The sequence below is a fragment of the Oncorhynchus mykiss genome, chromosome 2, assembly GCF_057628025.1.
Source record: "Oncorhynchus mykiss isolate SJ-2025 chromosome 2, ASM5762802v1, whole genome shotgun sequence".
Taxonomy (NCBI): domain Eukaryota; kingdom Metazoa; phylum Chordata; class Actinopteri; order Salmoniformes; family Salmonidae; genus Oncorhynchus; species Oncorhynchus mykiss.
The window spans coordinates 23,700,724-23,720,552 of record NC_143023.1 but is presented as its reverse complement, the minus strand read 5'-3'; the positions used below and the strand labels follow the sequence as shown (position 1 = coordinate 23,720,552).

The following is a 19,829-nucleotide window of genomic DNA, read 5'->3' as shown; positions in this document are numbered from 1 at the left end:
TCAGTCTCCTCCTCACACAGACTCATCCTGAGCTACATCCTGAGCAACCTCAAGCAGATCCACATGTCTAACCAAATGGACAGTAAAGTATCTATTTTACTTCCCCAATCCTTCCCAGACTCTCCCTCTACTAAACTGTGTACATCTTAGCTACCTCCTGGGCCAACTCAAACCATCTCCACATAGATAGACCTATACTCTTAGCTACCTCCTGGGCCAACTCAAACCATCTCCACATAGATAGACCTATACTCTCAGCTACCTCCTGGGCCAACTCAAACCATCTCCACATAGATAGACCTATACTCTCAGCTACCTCCTGGGCCAACTCAAACCATCTCCACATAGATAGACCTATACTCTCAGCTACCTCCTGGGCCAACTCAAACCATCTCCACATAGATAGACCTATACTCTCAGCTACCTCCTGGGCCAACTCAAACCATCTCCACATAGATAGACCTATACTCTTAGCTACCTCCTGGGCCAACTCAAACCATCTCCACATAGATAGACCTATACTCTTAGCTACCTCCTGGGCCAACTCAAACCATCTCCACATACAGTGCCTTGCGAAAGTATTCGGCCCCCTTGAACTTTGCGACCTTTTGCCACATTTCAGGCTTCAAACATAAAGATATAAAACTGTATTTTTTTGTGAAGAATCAACAACAAGTGAAAATGTCAGTCTCTCGATGTGCAAAACTGATAGAGACATACCCCAAGCGACTTACAGCTGTAATCGCAGCAAAAGGTGGCGCTACAAAGTATTAACTTAAGGGGGGTGAATAATTTTGCACGCCCAATTTTTCAGTTTTTGATTTGTTAAAAAAGTTTGAAATATCCAATAAATGTCGTTCCACTTCATGATTGTGTCCCACTTGTTGTTGATTCTTCACAAAAAAATACATATCTTTATATATATTATTATTATAATTATTCAGCCCCCTTAAGTTAATACTTTGTAGCGCCACCTTTTGCTGCGATTACAGCTGTAAGTCGCTTGGGGTATGTCTCTATCAGTTTTGCACATCGAGAGACTGACATTTTCACTTGTTGTTGATTCTTCACAAAAAATACAGTTTTATATCTTTATGTTTGAAGCCTGAAATGTGGCAAAAGGTCGCAAAGTTCAAGGGGGCCGAATACTTTCGCAAGGCACTGTAGATAGACCTATACTCTTAGCTACCTCCGGGGCCAGATTCAGCCTCATCTACCTCAGACTGGTAGGGATGGTCAGTCACCCTTGTGTATCCATCACTCAGTCAGGTTCATTGACATCTGCTCTACTATCAATTGCAATAAGAAGACAACTAGGAATGGGACTGACACACAAACAGCCAAAGCAATCTTGTTCTTTCTTTTTTGATAATTTACCTCATCTGAACCCTATTGTCCCAAAGCTCAGTCTGTTCAAATTCACCTGGATTCGCCATTCACCTGGATTCACCATTCACCTGGATTCACCATTCACCTGGATTCACCTGGATTCACCATTCACCTGGATTCACCATTCACCTGGATTCACCTGGATTCACCTGGATTCACCTGGATTCACCATTCACCTGGATTCACCATTCACCTGGATTCACCTGGATTCACCATTCACCTGGATTCACCATTCACCTGGATTCACCATTCACCTGGATTCACCTGGATTCACCTGGATTCACCATTCACCTGGATTCACCATTCACCTGGATTCACCATTCACCTGGATTCACCATTCACCTGGATTCACCTGGATTCACCTGGATTCACCATTCACCTGGATTCACCTGGATTCACCATTCACCTGTTCCAACGGGAAGTATTTCTTAGATTTTCTTTCTTTATTTTGGAGAACTACACAGGGCGGTTCGAAGCCTTTGTTTTCTCTGTGCGTTTTTCATCAGACGGTAGCCAAAGACACCCAAACCCAATCATACCTCTTAGGCTCGGTTTGCCGGACAAAGATTAAACCTAGACTTAGACTAGTACGCCCTTTCAATGGAGCATCGTGATTGTCATTGAACGTGCTTTTTAGTCCATGACTAAACTAGATCTGTGCCTGGGAAACTGTTTCTAACTAAACCAATGCTAATATGATCATTTGTCTGTTCAGGGCAGTGAAGAAGTAGTATGCCTCCTCATGGTCTCATTCATCCTCATCAATAAGAATACTCAATGTAAATATTAAGATGTATGTTCAATACATTTATAAGGAGACATGGTTTATGTTTCTTTTAACTTTACCCACACCATATATCATGACCATACAGTACTCACTCTCTCCCACAGGGTACAGCTGCACTGACTGACTGTGAAAGGGAATTCTCAGTGTGTCAGCGGAGCAGTCACTTCTTAATGTGTGTTGACAAATCAAACTTAATCTAATCGAATGACCTTAGTAGGAAGTGTAAGATGACAAATAATCAATGGGGTGAAATGTTTGCCTTCAATCCTTTGACTGCGTGACTGAAGGGCATGATACTGCATGAAACAAAGCCCAGATATGTTCTGTAATGCAGCTATGAATTTAACGTCTAGGCTCTGCTATGTTTACTGACAGTGAATACGTGTTATACTCATAGATCGTATATATAATCAAACATTAGCACAAACCAAACTAGATCCCTGGAGGACTGAAATGTTATATTTTCTCACAGGAGAAAGAATGTTCTCAGGGAACTTACCAAAAAGTTTACTTTTCATTTTGAGGGGAATCATCATCATAGAAGTAAATGTGTTTTTGTTTTAAGCAAACCATGTGATATTGAGTTAGTGTTCGACTCTATAGCCTTATGTACTGATCTTAGTAACTACCTCTGAGTTCCAGGTATACATACTGTTATTATGTCCATGTTACATTGTAAATGGACATGGCCACATCTGTGTGAACCTGTGTGTTATTGTAAGTGCATACCACCATCTAGTGGTCAGTTCTGGTAATTGATATTCTGTTTACATTATGGTTTCTGTTTGTCTTAGCATTCGTTGGTCACACCACTTAGACAAAGGACCAAACTGAAATCCTACACACGGGCCTTATTCACAGAGTGTACAAAACATTAAGAACACCTTCCTAATATTGAGTTGCACCACCCTTTTATCCTCAGAACAGCCTCAGTTCAACGGGGCATGGACTGGTGTCGAAAGCCTTCCACAGGGATGCTGGCCCATGTTGACTCCAATGCTTCCCACAGTTGTGTCAAGTTGGCTGGATGTCCTTTGGGTGGTGGACCATTCTTGATACACATGGGAAACTGTTGAGCGGGAAAAACTCAACAGCGTTGTAGTTCTTGACACAGATGCACCTGGCACATACTACCATACTCCATTCAAAGGCACTTCAATCTGTTCTCTTGCCCATTCACCCTCTGAATGCCACACATACACCATCCATGTCTCATTTGTCTCAAGGCTTAAAAATCCTAATTTAAAACGGTCTCCTCCCCTTCATCTACACTGATTGAAGTGGATTTAACAAGTTAGATCAATACGGGATCATAGCTTTCATCTGGATTCACCTGGTCAGTCTGTCATGGAAAGAGCAGGTGTTCCTAATGTTTTGCACACTCAGTGTAATTGTGATTTGGTCACTATCCTTCTAAGTTATGAATTTCTCCTTCGATTGAAATAACGATGATTGTTTAAGAAATGTTCTGTACAGTCAGTGTATATCAACTCACTGCTGGACATATGGAACTGGGGTTTCTGCCAAAAAAAGGTATTATTTAGTCATATGTTTTGTTTATATGGCAACTCTTAACACCTCAGTGAAGTATGTGTTTTATCCTCTGTTATGTGTGATCCTCAGAGATTGATGGAACTACTGATATTGTTTTAACCTTTTATGGATCATATCATCTAATTGTGTGTATTCATTATCAATTCATAACAGATAAGCAACAGTGAATCGCTATCTCATGTTTCTGTAACGGGGTAGGGGTCCATTTCAATTCAGTCAGTTCAGGTTGGAAACTAAAATTCCAATTCCATTTGGAGAGCAATTAGGTAAAAATGGAATTTAAATTTCAGTTGACATCCTGAACTGCCTGAATGGAAATGGAATTGACCCCAACTATTCTGCAACATTTCTGTAATAGTTGAGACAGCCCTGTGGATGCAGACTGAACCAAAGCATTTATTGTGGAGATATATGCCCCAAAGACAACCCAGAAAGTTAAAAGCTTGTGTGTGTGTGTATGTATGTGTGTGTGTATGTATGTGTGTGTGTATGTATGTGTGTGTGTATGTATGTGTGTGTGTATGTATGTATGTATTTTCAGTGTTGTGCTTGTATAAAACAATCAAGTGTTTGTCCATAGCAGAAGATTGTCTTAACATCTCGAAAGAGCACTGATATCTGTTGGATTGTTTTCCTGTTGGCCTGTCATTCATTCATTGTATTCAACGCCATTTTTGTTTGTTACACCAATCATGGTTTGTCTGGATATTCAAAAGGTTTATTTGACTGAAATAATAAAACCTGTTGCTTACATCTTCTTTTGGTCTGGTTGATCTTTCAGGGATGTGACAGTTTAAACCACGTGTCAAACTCATTCCACGAAGGGCCGAGTTTCTGTTTGGCTCCTCGTACTTGATTGATGAATTACGGTCACTAATTAGTAAAGAACTTCCCTCACCTGGTTGTCTAGATCTCATTTGAAAGGAAAAACCAAAACATGCCCTCCATGGAATGAGTTTGAACATTGACCTGGTTTAAACAGTGACAGGAGTTCAGAATGAGAAAAGAAACCGGTAGTACTCATGATAGCTCCTAGAGGGCGCTAGAGGATAAAAAGCAGAGGTCTACTGTTAATTTCTTTTTCAAGTGTTCCCTCTGAGTAATTAATATAAGGTAACGATCATGGCATAAAAGAGTGATCCCAAGCTTGTGTGCTTATAGCCGTGAAAAAAACAGCATAACAGCCTCAAATGGTTAGCAATGACCAGAAGATTTAACTTGTTAGATCTCTACATTCATCAACACACAACCGTGCAGAAGCTCAGTGCATAAATAAGAGAATTTATCACACAATGAGTCAAAGGTTTAAAAGAAACCTTCCTCAGAGGTTGTGCTTACACTAAAATGTTTTGGTTGTGACACGTAATACTTTTGTGAACTCTCACTGTGTAGGAATGAACTGCAAAGGCATTGTACAACATCCAATCAAACAGGATTTCAGAAGTACAACAGCGACAAACTCACAATAATACCAAACACTACAAGACAAAGTGAGATGCCAAAATGTGCAGTTCTGTTTTCTAGATACACGTAGATAGATATTTTGATCATGTAAAAGCCTTTTTCAAGCTATTGTTGTAAGTTATTCTACCATAACTAACCAGGGTCTGTATCAGATTACAATATAGGTGGGTGGTCAGCACTGTTGTTGTAGGATAATGTCACATCTTACACCTCTATGGCTGTCGAGTGGGTGTGGCGTTTCTTAACAGGAGAGTCTGGCTCAGACTCTGTAAAGACGTCATTTTCCAGTTGTTCTTCAATGGGCTTCATCGTTTTGGATGTGTTGGAGCCAGGGGATTTTTCTGGAAAGAAGGACACAACGATTAGGGTGGGAAAAGAGGTGTGTGTGTGTTTTTTTTAGGTAACCGTGTGTGTTTCCATATGGTGACAGACGAACACACCATAAAGGTGGCACAAACGAGGTTGTCATAGGTCACAAATTCCACAAGCCTTCATTCTGACTCATATGATAATGCTTTAACAACAAAACAGAATCACAACCACACATTTGACAGAATACACAGATAGGCCCTAATTTCACATAGTGTATGTTTGTGTTGGAGACAGGGGGAAGACAGTGTGAAGTTAAATCAACATGGTAAGAAAACAAAAGCACTCAATCCTTTTCCAGACATATCCCTCACATTTGCTATTCAATCCCTACATTTGAGATAGAAATAGCAACAGGATAATGTAGAAGCTGTTGGGGTTAAAGTGTGTCTTGTATGTCTAAATACTGACCATGTTCCAGTAGGAGCTGTACCACAGCACTATTACTACAGGATGGATGATATGAATGAATGATGTCCTACTCTTAAACACTGAACTTTGAAGATGTTAAAACGACAAACCAGGTTACCCGGGATCACTCGTTTTAGAACAGGCAACATAGTGCAGAGCTGTAGGGTTAAATATTTAGGGTTGGGTTTGAGGGAATGAACTAGCCTGAGTCCCAGATCTGTTTCAACTGTCTTGCCAACTCCTATGTCATTGTCACGTCAAATGATAGTTGACAAGACAGCACAAACAGATCTGGGACTCAGGCATTAGGAAGGTGAATTTGAGGGCTGTGGGGGGAGGTGTGATCTGAGAGAGTGGGTTGATTCACAGCTAGAGGAGGAGGAGGAGGGGGAGGAGGAGGGGACAGGAGAAACAATGTCAGAGAACAACTCTAACTAGAACACAACACTTAGTAAACAATGTTGTCAGATTGGAGCTAAACCCCTAATAAACAAGGATTTAGTGACTGTTAACATCACACATCAGAGCGGATATGAGGGGTAAACGATGAAGACGGACTCAACCCAGAATACCTCATGGTTTGAGCAAATTAAGTGACTGTATAACAGCTACCATTGACCTGGCAAAGATTCACTGTGAGTCGAAACTTTGCCACTATTAAAAGGTGGCATTACAAGAATGATACTGTCAGTCTTTTTCAGACTCAATAGCTAATCAGGTTGTTAGACACTGACAGATGGGCCAATAGTATCACAGCTTGATGGGAGGTGGTGAGACTTACGATGTGAGGATTCACTGGAGCCTCCACGGTGGATCTGGTTCAGGATGTCACCGGTGTCACTGGTGCTGCCCATGCTGTTCCTCATCTGCATCATAGAGACCTGGGAGCACAGGCTGGGCTGACGCTCCATCTTCTTCGCTGCCTGTTCATGTAAACATAGCCATCGTTATTGTTATCGTCATCATTGTTATCATCGGTGTCACCACCACCATCATCATAATAACTTCTTACATAATCATTGTTATTTCAATCTAAGGAGACAATTCATCATTTAGGAAGGTTAATGACCAAATCACAATTACACTGTGTGTACAAAACATTAGGAACACCTGCTCTTTCCATGACATAGACTGACCATGTGAATCCAGATGAAAGTTATGATCCCTTATTGATGTCACTTGTTAACTCCACTTCAATCATTGTAGATGAAAGGGACATAGGTTAAAGAAGGACTTTTAAGACTTGAGACAGTTGAGACGTGGATTGTGTGTGTGTGCCAGTCAGAGGGTGAATGGATAAGACAAAATATTTAAGTGCCTTTGAACAGGGTATGGTGCCAGGTGCACCGGTTTGAGTGTGTCAAGAACTGCAATACTGCTGGGTTTTTCACACTCACAGTTGCCCATGTGTATCAAAAATGGTCCACCACCCAAAGGACATTCAGCCAACTTGACACAACTGTGGGAAGCATTGGAGTCAACATGGGCCAACATCCCTGTGGAACACTTTCGACACCTTGTAGAGTCCATGCCCTGATGAATTGAGGCTGTTCTGAAGGCAAAAGGGGGTGCAACTCAATATTAGGAAGGTGTTCCTAATGTTTGTACACTCAGTGTATGTTTTTAGACAATACAAACTACAGTGTCTCAATTTCTGAACAGTGACTAAACCCACCTTGTCAGTGAGAGTGGGGTCGTTGAGCGAGTACAGCTTGTTGGTGATGTCTTTGCCAATGAGGTACCTGAACACCTCGTTCAGGAAGGAGTCAGACTCCAGGAAGTAGGTGAGCCTCTCTCTGGACCAACATAGGAACTTACAGTTCTCCTCCGCCATGATGGTCACCTGTAAATGAATCAACAAGTCACAGGTTGTCACGGTAACAAACCTGCCCTATCATGACCGAATCATGCCAACAGTACTTGTGTTGTTTGGTTTTACCCAGTATGGATACACTATGAACTGGAATATGGGTTAAATGATAAATTGGGTTATATAGGAACACCTATATATATACCTGGAATTTTTCTCCTCTGTTCATCTGGGTTGATCTGAACTCAGGGGAGTCGATGAAGGCATTGGTGTAGATGTTATGGAGGAAATGACCACGATATGACACCTTCATTCTGTCACACAAAAACGTATAGTCAACATGGATGACCATGGACGGATCAAATGCACACAGATGCACACAGATAGTGCTAAACCTTATTGATCATTATTATTATCATTAGTGATCATCATTCAGGGAAAACCTGGGGTGGAATGACATGGTAGATAGGTGACAGGGAGATGTCTCAGAGTGATACCTACTTTCCTTTAAGGAGGATACTGAGGCGCTCATCCACAGAGGTCTTGTCCTCGGCAGCATACACCTGTCCCTTCTTCAGGCTCTGGATGGTGCAGAATTGGCCCGTCAGTCTCTGGAACAGGGCCTCGCGCACGTGAAGAGGCTCAAACATCCGCTTGTACACTGACTTCAGCTCCCTGTCAATCTTAATCTGACAGAAGACACAGCACGGTTACAGCTCATTGTCTGTAGCTGGCAGAGGGGAATATAAAGCGTTATGATGGATGATTGACGTGACTTGAGCTAGGCTCCTGATTCAGGGTGGATAACCACAGGGCGTATCATAAAGGACCAGGCATGAAGTATATTTTAGAGTCTTTAATACAATGTCACCACAGCAGCCAACATAAAGCGAGGGCCACCTAGTTCCACTCATCCTTGATATTGAATTGATAGGACATAATTCACTCATGTATGTCATTCAGTGTTAGTAGGTGGAGGGAGGAGAGTAGGCATGGGAGTGAAGAGGACAGCAGTATAGATGTGTAGATAACTTCCTTCCTCGTTATGAGGAGAGGTGGTCAGGTATGTGAAGGCCCCCTACACACTGAAAGTCCCCTGGTGGCAGCAGTGCATTTGAAAGACCTGCATCTCATTTAGGTAGAGAGAGACAGAGTGGCCCCAACGCCAGGGGGATGTGACTGGCTGTCTCACCGCTGAGAGACACAATGGAAAACTCATCTCCAAAATTCCTCATCAAAATAACTGTTCCAGGCAACTTGTACCTACTCTAAGCTGTATGTATGTACGGTATATAAATGGACCACAGTCTGCCTCTAACTGGACTGTGTTGGGGCAGAACTCACAGGTCTGCGTTTGTAGACCAGGTAGAAGAAGTGCATGAAGTTGACCAGCAGGAAGACCACGTTCCACACCATGACATCCAGATTACACCGGTACAGAGTTGCCCAAGTGATGAACAGACAGCTTCCTGTCAGGGACAGGAACAGGAAGTAATAAAGCACACTTGAGTTGTTATTGGTTGAGTTTTATCCTCATATTGCCCTATAGCGGTACATTATTAAATTAGCTTGAGAAAACTCCAGTAGGCAGCTGTACTACCACCAACATAGTGGTCACATGATGTGATATCATTCCACTCTGCTCAGTCCCTTTCCCAGCTGTACTACCACCAACATAGTGGCCACATGATGTGATATCATTCCACTCTGCTCAGTCCCTTTCCCCAGCTGTACTACCACCAACATAGTGGTCACATGATGTGATATCATTCCACTCTGCTCAGTCCCTTTCCCCAGCTGTACTACCACCAACATAGTGGTCACATGATGTGATATCATTCCACTCTGCTCAGTCCCTTTCCCCAGCTGTACTACCACCAACATAGTGGTCACATGATGTGATATCATTCCACTCTGCTCAGTCCCTTTCCCCAGCTGTACTACCACCAACATAGTGGTCACATGATGTGATATCATTCCACTCTGCTCAGTCCCTTTCCCCAGCTGTACTACCACCAACATAGTGGTCACATGATGTGATATCATTCCACTCTGCTCAGTCCCTTTCCCCAGCTGTACTACCACCAACATAGTGGTCACATGATGTGATATCATTCCACTCTGCTCAGTCCCTTTCCCCAGCTGTACTACCACCAACATAGTGGTCATATGATGTGATATCCTTCCACTCTGCTCAGTCCCTTTCCCAGCTGTACTACCACAGCCACTCCCCCTTCTCCAGGAAGTGTGGACTCATTCACTCACTATAGTGTTTAGCATATTTCTAAAAGCAATTCAATGCATATGAATCCTTGAGGAGGAGTGAACGAGTGGATACTTTGGAGAGAAGGGAGAGATACTGTGGTGGTAGAGCTGGAAATTAAACTGAAAAGTGTGTAACGAAATCGTATCATAACCACCAAGTTGGACTGTAATCTGGGCCAGCAGAGGCCAGTATGGACCCACCTGTCATCAGCATGAGGCGCAGCAGGATCATGTGCAGGGTCAGGGTGGTGGGGATGACCAGGCCCAGGAGGAGAGACAGGTTCCCCAGGTGGAAGAGCAGGTGGTGGGCCTCCTCCCACTCCTCACAGGAGGTTATGTTGGGCTCCATGGTGGGCATCACCAGACCTCCACCTCCAGCCCCGGGTACAGACCCAGGGACTGCCGACCGCAGGGGGGCCAGGGTGGTGTAGAACAGGCTACTGGTCATCTCCGGAGAGGAAGACATCCTGATCCTCACCTAGAGAGAGGTGGGGAGGGTGTTGTGGTTGTTTATGTACTGTTTATGAATGGGGTATGTACATGTTATGAATATATTATGTTGGTACCTTTCAAGTTAAGTGTTACAGGATTGGTGGTAGAAACAGCAGATTTTTGCAGTTGAAATGTCAATTCACGCTGCTGCTGTTCTCATTGTACATCAATTTGTCACTATCACAATCGCAATATCCTCAGGTTTCAATAGATTGTCATAACAGATTACTGTATTTCCAAATGTTTTCTTTTATGTAGTAATGCATTAGAATAACTGTTTAGATGATTATAGGCCTACTGACACTGTCAAGTTCATATTTGATTCAGCAACTAACTGATGTAATAATGTAAATAGCCTGGGAATTCATCATACGGATCATACAGCACTGGAGTGATATTGAAAGGTTTCACGTTAACGTTGCAGCCACGCAAACAAATGTGTGGGAAAATACCAACCTCAACTGGGTTTTGAGCGGATCTGCCGACCAACGCGCAACAATATTTGACTGCCAGTCCCTCAGACATAGATTATGAAATGACATGGAAAATGTGCGAAATTAGTCGGCTACAATACGCTGCTTGTAGAAAATGAACGGGACCTATCGGCTGACGTTTTAAGAAATAGCGTAATTTGTTTGAACGTTAACTTTCCTTTCACCCCTCAGTCAGAGTAAAATAACAGAGAATGGGAGATGTAACTTACCAATCTGACAACAATCGATCAGGAATAGAATACAATGGACAAGTATTGAGGAGCTATAAATGTAAGGTCCTCGCGAGCTGGGGGACTGCACAATGTGATTCGCACATTCCAGCGTGCTGACAGGCATTGACTAAAATGGGCAAGAGGCGAGGGGACAGCAGTCAACACAACCCGCCGCTGCGCACCTGCAAAGTCCAGGCACGCCAACAGGGGGAGGTAAAACTTCCCTTTTTGAAAACTGAAAATATAGCCTAGCAGCCAGCAACTCCTTGGAAATATTATGAAGCCAGTCGAGTGAATCGTGTTATGTATTTCGAGGTGTTGGTAAACCTAATTGAACAGTGCTCCTTCACACTCCAGAGGTGACATGAGCTGCGTGATGAGGTTGACAAGAGCAGATATTAATGAGATCAGCACCAAGGTCAGCGCCATGATCAGCGCGAGAAAGTGATTGACACTCACCTGTTGACTGCTCCACAGAAATTCACGCTCTCCGAAGAAAATGTTGCAGGCCTAATGAAAGTTATTCGAGATACAAAACGTATAGGACCACATTGCATTGTTAATACTTTTTTATGATTAAACACAAATATTGACAAAAAAACTCAGTAAGGCAATTGAATATACAGTCTCAATTTAAGACAGACAGGTAGTAAAGTACACTATAAAACATAAACAGGAATTCTGGGGGTAACATTTCACTGGTATTTTGATAACTGTTTAGTTACTTTGGAGAGAAGGGAGAGATACTGTGGTGGTAGAGCTGGAAATTAAACTGAAAAGTGTGTAATGAAATCGTATCATAACCACGGAGTTGGACTGTAATCTGGGCCAGCAGAGCCCCCCCCCCCCCCCCCCCCCCCACACACACACACACACACACACACACACGCCTATTGCATGATGCCTGGCAAACCAAGTGGATGGTTACTTGATGTGCTACAATGTATTCTATGCTGATGCGTAAACTACATAGTTTATGCCATATCCATAGCCTAAGGACTTGAGGATAACAAACAGACAAAAATAACATCCATTAATGAAAAACAAACATTTAAAAGTTCCGTTCCAGTCACTAGTCAGTCTCTTCGGGTGCTGTTATAGTTATAGGGACACGGCCACGGTGGCCACGGTCATATTGCGCTGGGACTCGTAGGAACCCATCTGTCCGGTCTAATTCTGGCAACGGGGACACGTGACAGTAGGTGGGTAACCGGAGATCATATCGGAACCCGCGGCTGTCGAACGCCTTGTCGTTGAGGGAGTACAGCTTGTCCGCGATGTCATTCCGCACCACGAGCGCAAAGACCTTGGCGATGTAGCGGTGTTTGGCGAAGAGTAGGTACAGTTTCTTACGTCTCCAAGAAACGTATCTACAGCAATTATCTGCACGCAGGGTCACCTGGGAAAGAAAACACGAATGCTTATACACTGAGTATACCAAACATTAGGAACACCTTCTTAGTACTGAGTTGCACTCCCTACAGGGATGTTGGCCAATGTGGACTCCAATGCTTCCCACAGTTGTGTCAAGTTGGCTGGATGTCCTTTGAGTGGTGGACCATTATTGATACACACGGGAAACTGTTGCGCGTGAAAAACGCAGCAGCTTTCAGTTCTTGACACAACCCGGTGCGCCGGGCACCTACTACCATACCACCATTTCCAAGGCACTTCAATCTTCTATCTTTCCCATTCACCCGCTGAATACACCATTCATGTCTCAATTGTCTCAAGGCTTAAACATCATTCTTTAACCTGTCTCCTCCCCTTCATCTACACTGATTGAAGTGGATTTAACAAGTGACATCAATAAGGGATCATACAGTAGCTTTCACCTGGATTAATCTGGTCAGTCTATGTCATGGAAAGAGCGGTGTTCCTAATGTTTTGTATACTCAGTGTATATGCCAGACACAGCCACATTTTGCTTTATTCGATCAGTTTACTATTTACCTGGAAAACTCCCTCCTCTGACGGCCGGAGAGAGTCCCATTCAGGTGAATCGAGAAACTGGAAAGGATATATGTCATGTAAAAACTCTCCATTTACTGTCACACGAATTCTGTAAGAAAAAAAAGGTGGGACATTAGGCTATTTTATATGACATAACACCAAATACAATTGGATAAAATGTCAAAGTGAAGTTGAAATGCACCTGCCGGACAGAAGAACGGACAGCTTATCAATAGCAGTCTTGCCCTCCATGGCAAAACAGTGGTCTTTCTCTATAGTGTGGATGTCCCCTTCACAACAGGCGACTATCTTGCCGAAGTGGGTGAGCGACACCCCCAGCTTTTTGAACAGGTAGCTGTACAGATCTTGAAACTCCTTTTCGAAAGTAACGTTCCTCAGCCGGTAGGCGACGTGCACAACTTGAACCGCACATACCCCAAAGAGAGCGAAATTCCACAAAAAGGTGTCGGTGGTGCACGCGTCCGACCATGACCAAATGGTTGTGCAGAAGAAACCGAGCGTCAGAAAGGTAAACAAGTAGAGGAGCCCATAGAACCCGCTCCCTCCCATGAACCCCAAAACAAGGAAGATACTGGCGAGGTGGAAGATGGCACCCTCGGATCCCCCCTTCCATTCTTCGCATAGCGGGTGCACGACAGCCGCCGTCAAGTTTTCAGAAGGTGGGAAAAATTCTGGCGCTTCCATTGTCGCGCGTGTGGAGCACGTCACTTTTCAGAAAACTGAGAGGTGGTAGGAGAAAACGAATAAGTGAAACGTCACGGAGACTTCCACCCTAACATTTAATCGCCCTAAGTTTTGATTATATCACCTCTTAAAATATGACCTGGGTATCGGGACGGGGGTGGCTAAGTAACTCCTCCCCTTGGTCCTGACGTCCTACTGTTTAAAGCTCTATCCGGCTCATCCAAACCATATTTTCTATGCACATGACGTCTAGGATATATCCAATAATTGAAATGCGATATTGAGATGTACGGATATCAAATGACGTATTCATCAACTTACAGCCTAAGCAAATTACATTACACAACACCACCAAGTAGGCCTAACATGTTTACCTTTCAATGCAAATCTCTGATAATTCTCAAACTCACTAAACATATACTGTGATGATGGTGTTATGAAGTTGCCTGATCAAGAGAAGATTGTGATGATGAATCCAAGGTCTCTGACAGAAGGTGGTCTCCAATAACTCAGTAGGGCTGTAATCATTTTCCTCTACCTGTTTCTTGTTCTGCTATAGGTTTAAATGTGAGTAGGATGGACCCTGAGGGATGAAACAGCTCAATTCTAATGAGAGGTTGTGTGTGTGTTTGTGTGTATGTGTGTGTGTGTCTTTCCCACTCCTTGATCTCTGTCTTCAGACCAGTACATCATAAATCACAGTGGTAGACTAGCAGTGGGGAGGCAGCAGTGATCTATCTGGGCTAAAAGAACCCACTGCAGTTTCCCCTGGTGAGCTGCTGCCTACCTGACCAGACAGTCAAGGTGACATTGCGAATCACAGAGCTGCAGAGGACTGAAAACTCAGGAAGTGTGAAATATTTAGGACATGCTGCAATCACATGCAGAGACCCCCTGGGTCCAAATCCTTCAGTATGTCAGACAGACAGAGCTAGATACATCCTCTGTTTGTGTGAGTGCTCTTTCTCTCTCTCTCTCTCTCTCTCTCTCTCTCGCTCTCTCGCTCTCTCGCTCTCTCTCGCTCTCTCTTTCGCTCTCTCTCAGCCCTCCACCTCTGTCTCACTCAACCCCCCCCTCCCCCCCTCTCTCTCAAATTCGCTCTCTCTCAGCCCTCCACCTCTGTCTCACTCAGTCCCCCTCTCTCTCTCGCTCTCTGAGGAATTCTTGCCCTCTTTTCAAACTGAAGGTTACCACAGCTGTCTATGGGAGATGGGAAACATTAAGGGGCAGTCTGAAGGTATGTAGTGGTGGGAACGGACCCTGGCTTCAGCTGTTGTGCTAACTTGATGCTAGAAGTGGTTATCTCCCTTCCCACACTCCAGTCTAAGGTCAACATTGTGGTTGCACCATGGGCTGCTCAAAACACTAAACATACACACTCACCAACACACTACCCTGGTTATCAAACTCAATCTCATTATAAAAGAGGTGCAACTCACTTTAGGCGTTGGTACTTTTACAGTACCAATGTTCATATTGTAGAGCAAATATTGGAGCAGTGTTGATCCCCCAGGACACACTCCAGTCTGAAATTAACATAACTCGTACTTAAGCAGTACAACATTAGAGGTGTTGCTGTGCACCGGACCAATTCAAGCACTGTGTGTACGTGAGTGTGCAACTACATTTACACACAGGGAGAATGTGATGTAGATTGTGCCAGCTACCAGCAGCTATACAAAGACTATCAGAAACCCAACCCATCTATAAATAGGACTACACCCTTCACACACTAGTGTGTGTGTGTGTGTGTGTGTGTGTGTATATGTTCAGGTTTGACAAATGGTGGACCTTCTCCCTCATTAATTTAGAGAGAGATGGTGTTAATTGGGACATGGCATTAAACAACCTTGGCAGAGAGAGTGGAGAGAAGTATCTGTCCCTTAGGTCTTCATCTGTCCGAGAGAGAGAGAGAGAGAGAGAGAGAGAGAGAGAGAGAAAGAGAGAGGGAAGAGAGAGAAAGAGAGAGAGAGAGAGAGAGAGAGAGGTAGAGAGAGAAGAGAGAGAGAGCAGGTGGGTATGAAAAATGCCAATTAGTATGAGCATGTAGGGATATCTGGATGTCTGGTACTAGCTTTGGTTAGGAGAAAGTATGTCAGACAAATACACCCACCTCTACACACACTCCACACACACAGACACACACAAACAACACCGGTGAACTCAAACCGAGGCGTAATGAATCTCTTTCAGAGAATTCTCAGCACTGTCATTAGTGTTATTTTTAGAGACTCCCCAGATATAGGCCCTGGACCTTGGATTGACTGAGGAAACCACACACACTGTAGGCCGACTCTAATGACTCTACTCATGCAAAGATACACTGATGTATTTTGTCATGCGCGCACACACACACACACACACACACACACACACACACACACACACACACACACACTCTATGATAGATAAGTCCGACAAGGGACAAGCTTGTGATAGTGTCCCATTACTCTCCATTAGATGCAGCCATTAACTACAAGCCCATAACTATTAGCCACAAACTCTCATACATATCACATACTCTGCTGTGTTCCTTCCTTCATCTGGGAGACTGGATGATGAACTAATTGATTTCCTCATTAACTGACAGGCGACATGGAGATTTGCTATGATAAACCCCTGTTTCCACGGAACTGATAGTTTCCCATTCCTGCAGACAAATGAGTCAGACTGTCCTGGGAGGCGCGCACACACACACACACACACACACACACACACACACACACACACACACACACACACACACACACACACACACACACACACACACACACAGTCCCAGGAGGCAGTCCAGCTCTACAAATGTAGTGTGACAGGCCTGCTGCACCGTGTTAGGGGAACACAGAGCTACAGGAAGGGGACAGAACTGGGGATATGTAAGGAGGGGTGGGGGGCAGGTAGATTTCAGGGGTAAGTAGAGAGGACAGACAGAAAGATGGACTGAGCTGAGCTGGGGTGTATGGTGAGAGGTGAGGGGTGGGGGTGAGTGGCAGATCAGAGAATGAAAGTGGTGTGGGTTTGTTTGTCTCTGAAAGCCTTATATTGCAACGAGGCTATAACAGTACTGGTTTACAATTATATTATGACACGTATTCTATGAAGGAAGAGAATATTGTGTTTAATTTAAATCATGAACACACGCTAGCATACACACTCTACACACACGTACATTGTAATATTGTTTTACGGTGGTATCATACATTTTGTATTGTAGATATGTAGTGGTGTAATAATGTTATATGATGTACTGTTTTATCTTTTGTTTAATGTGTGATGTAAGTGCATGAATGTGTTTGGAACCCAGGAAGAGTAGCTGCTGCCTTAGCAGGAACTAATGGGGATCCCTAATAAATACAAACACAAATGAAGTAATGTAACTACAGGTACCAGCAAAATATTGATAGGCTACCAGAGCCCAGATTTGACAGGAGGACTGACATTGTCCTGGGAGTGGAACTAAAGACATTTTAAATTGTCATTACCTCAAAAAGAGCCATGTATTAGCCTACTTTGATTTCCTGTTGCAGAGAGAATCTGTTGCATCTCGTATTGGAGAAGAGAAAACAGGCCATCCTCCTCCTCCTCGTTGTCTTCATCCTGTACGTGTCCATCAATGCAGAAGATCAGCCTCACCGATATGTGTCTGGGCCTATACAACACACACACACACACACACACACACACACACACACACACACACACACACACACACACACACACACACACACACACACACACACACACACACACACACACACACACACACACACACGACAGGGAAAGGGAAAAAAGGCCTCTGATAAAAGAGACCATGGAAAACGAGGTGCCTCTTTTCATTCCTCTCGTATAATGATAGAGACTCAGACGGGGGATTCTTATCTGGCCTTTTCTCTCTCTGTGCTCCAAAGACGTTCATTTGTTCATTCTTTCTGATGAACAAGAGACTCTTCTATTTTTTGTGACTTAAAGAAAAAGAGAAAAGGTGAGCGGTGTCTTCCAGTATGGCTCCTACACTCTTCGGGAAAAAAGGAGCTATCTAGAACCTAAAAGGGTTATTCCGCTGTCCCCATAGTAGAACCCATTGAAGAACCCTTTTGGGTTCCATGTAGGATCCCATCCACAGAGGGTTCTACAAAATAGTTCTACGTGGAACCAAAAGGGTTCTCCCTGGATCGTAATAGTTATCCTATGGGGACAGCCAAAGAACCCTTTTGGAACCTTTTTTAAGTGTATATAAACACATAAACACATAAACACATAAACACACACACACACACACACACACACACACACACACACACACACACACACACACACACACACACACACTTTCCAGAGTTCAAGCTCCAGTCACACACATCACTCTGAATATGTCCCCAACATAAAGTACTGGCATTAAAAACATCCGAACTAGCTTCACAGAGTTGGTAGCTAGCTAGAGCCATTGGTTCTGCTTTGCTTCAAGTCAAACTCAGTAAACTCTCCATCTCTCCCACACACACACTCATGTGAACACATGTCCAGGAGCAGAGGAGAGAGTCTTCATTTCCTTGTCTTCTTCATTAGTCAGTGTACCTGTAGGCCCCACTCCAGTAATCAGGAAGCTGCTTGCATAGTCACAGCTAGGAGGACCAGGGAGGTGCGTGTGTCTAACACAAGAGGACTGACTCACTGCCTCTCTCTCCATTGTCTAAAAGTCTGTCCTCTCCTTGCCTCCTCTCCTTCATTGCACTGATTTGAAAGACCTGACCACGTGAAAGCCAGCCTAATGATGAGCGTCCACCATATTGTTTCCACCTAGCAAGTCATTCCCAATCAGTGTACTGTAGATGAAGGGGAGGAGGGGAGGGCGGTTTGATTGGGTTGGCGCCCCCCCTTGGGGTGTGCCGTGGCGGAGATCTTTGTGAGCTATACTCGGCCTTGTCTCAGGATGGTAAGTTGGTGGTTGAAGATATCCCTCTAATGTTGTGGCGGCTGTGCTTTGGCAAAGTGGATGGGGTTATATCCTTCCTGTTTGGCCCTGTTCGGGGGTATCATCGGATGGGGCCACAGTGTGTCCTGACCTCTCCAGTCTCAGCCTCCAGTATTTATGCTGCAGTAGTTTATGTGTCGGGGGGCTAGAGTCAGTTTTTTATATCTGGAGTACTTCTCCTGTCTTATCCGGTGTCCTGTGTGAATTTAAGTATGCTCTCTCTGATTCTCTCTTTCTCTCTTTCTTTCTCTCTCTCGGAGGACCTGAGCCCTAGGACCATGCCTCAGGACTACCTGGCCTGATGACTCCTTGCTGTCCCCAGTCCACCTGGCCGTGCTGCTGCTCCAGTTTCAACTGTTCTGCCTGCGGCTATGGAATCCTGACCTGTTCACCGGACGTGCTACCTGTCCCAGACCTATTATTTGACCATGCTGGTCATTTATGAACATTTGAACATCTTGGCCATGTTCTGTTATAATCTCCACCCGGCACAGCCAGAAGAGGACTGGCCACCTCTCATAGCCTGGTTCCTCTCTAGGTTTCTTCCTAGATTTTGGCCTTTCTAGGGAGTTTTTCCTAGCCAAAGTGCTTCAACACCTGCATTGCTTGCTGTTTGGGGTTTTAGGCTGGGTTTCTGTACAGCACTTTGAGATATCAGCTGATGTACGAAGGGCTATATAAATACATTTAATTTCATTTGATTTGATTTGATTTGATAAGCCTTTGAGCCATTGTGCAAAAGTGGCCGGTAACAGAGACAGAGAGCGGGGGAGGAATGACAAATAATCTCTCAGTGATGAGGACCACTCATGGCACCTCAACAGCAGCACAGCTATCTCCTCCACTGTCTCCACGACAACCACTAGCTACAGTTGTCTTGACCTATGGGATGGATGTAACCGGGAGGATCTGGCTGTTTTGCTAAAGGGTTGGAAAATAACCACTGGAGTGG

The 19,829-nt window shown here is 44.0% G+C and overlaps 2 protein-coding genes across 2 annotated transcripts; both read right to left on the bottom strand.

Annotated features, from left to right (window-relative positions):
* Positions 1–4,420: 4,420 nt before the first annotated feature.
* Positions 4,421–11,440, bottom strand: LOC110538967 (popeye domain-containing protein 1). The gene is made up of 8 exons (XM_021625937.3): positions 11,245–11,440; positions 10,251–10,527; positions 9,129–9,253; positions 8,286–8,473; positions 7,990–8,098; positions 7,650–7,817; positions 6,756–6,897; positions 4,421–5,535 (listed from the first exon to the last, which is right to left on the bottom strand). The coding sequence occupies exons 2-8, from the start codon at positions 10,513–10,515 to the stop codon at positions 5,399–5,401; spliced, it is 1,134 nt and encodes a 377-aa protein (XP_021481612.1). The 5' UTR covers positions 10,516–10,527; positions 11,245–11,440; the 3' UTR covers positions 4,421–5,398.
* A 357-nt stretch (positions 11,441–11,797) lies between these two features.
* On the bottom strand, positions 11,798–14,102 carry LOC110538956 (popeye domain-containing protein 3). Its single transcript, XM_021625928.3, has 3 exons — positions 13,403–14,102; positions 13,201–13,309; positions 11,798–12,646 (listed from the first exon to the last, which is right to left on the bottom strand). The coding sequence occupies exons 1-3, from the start codon at positions 13,903–13,905 to the stop codon at positions 12,320–12,322; spliced, it is 939 nt and encodes a 312-aa protein (XP_021481603.2). The 5' UTR covers positions 13,906–14,102; the 3' UTR covers positions 11,798–12,319.
* Between the last annotated feature and the right edge of the window lie 5,727 nt (positions 14,103–19,829).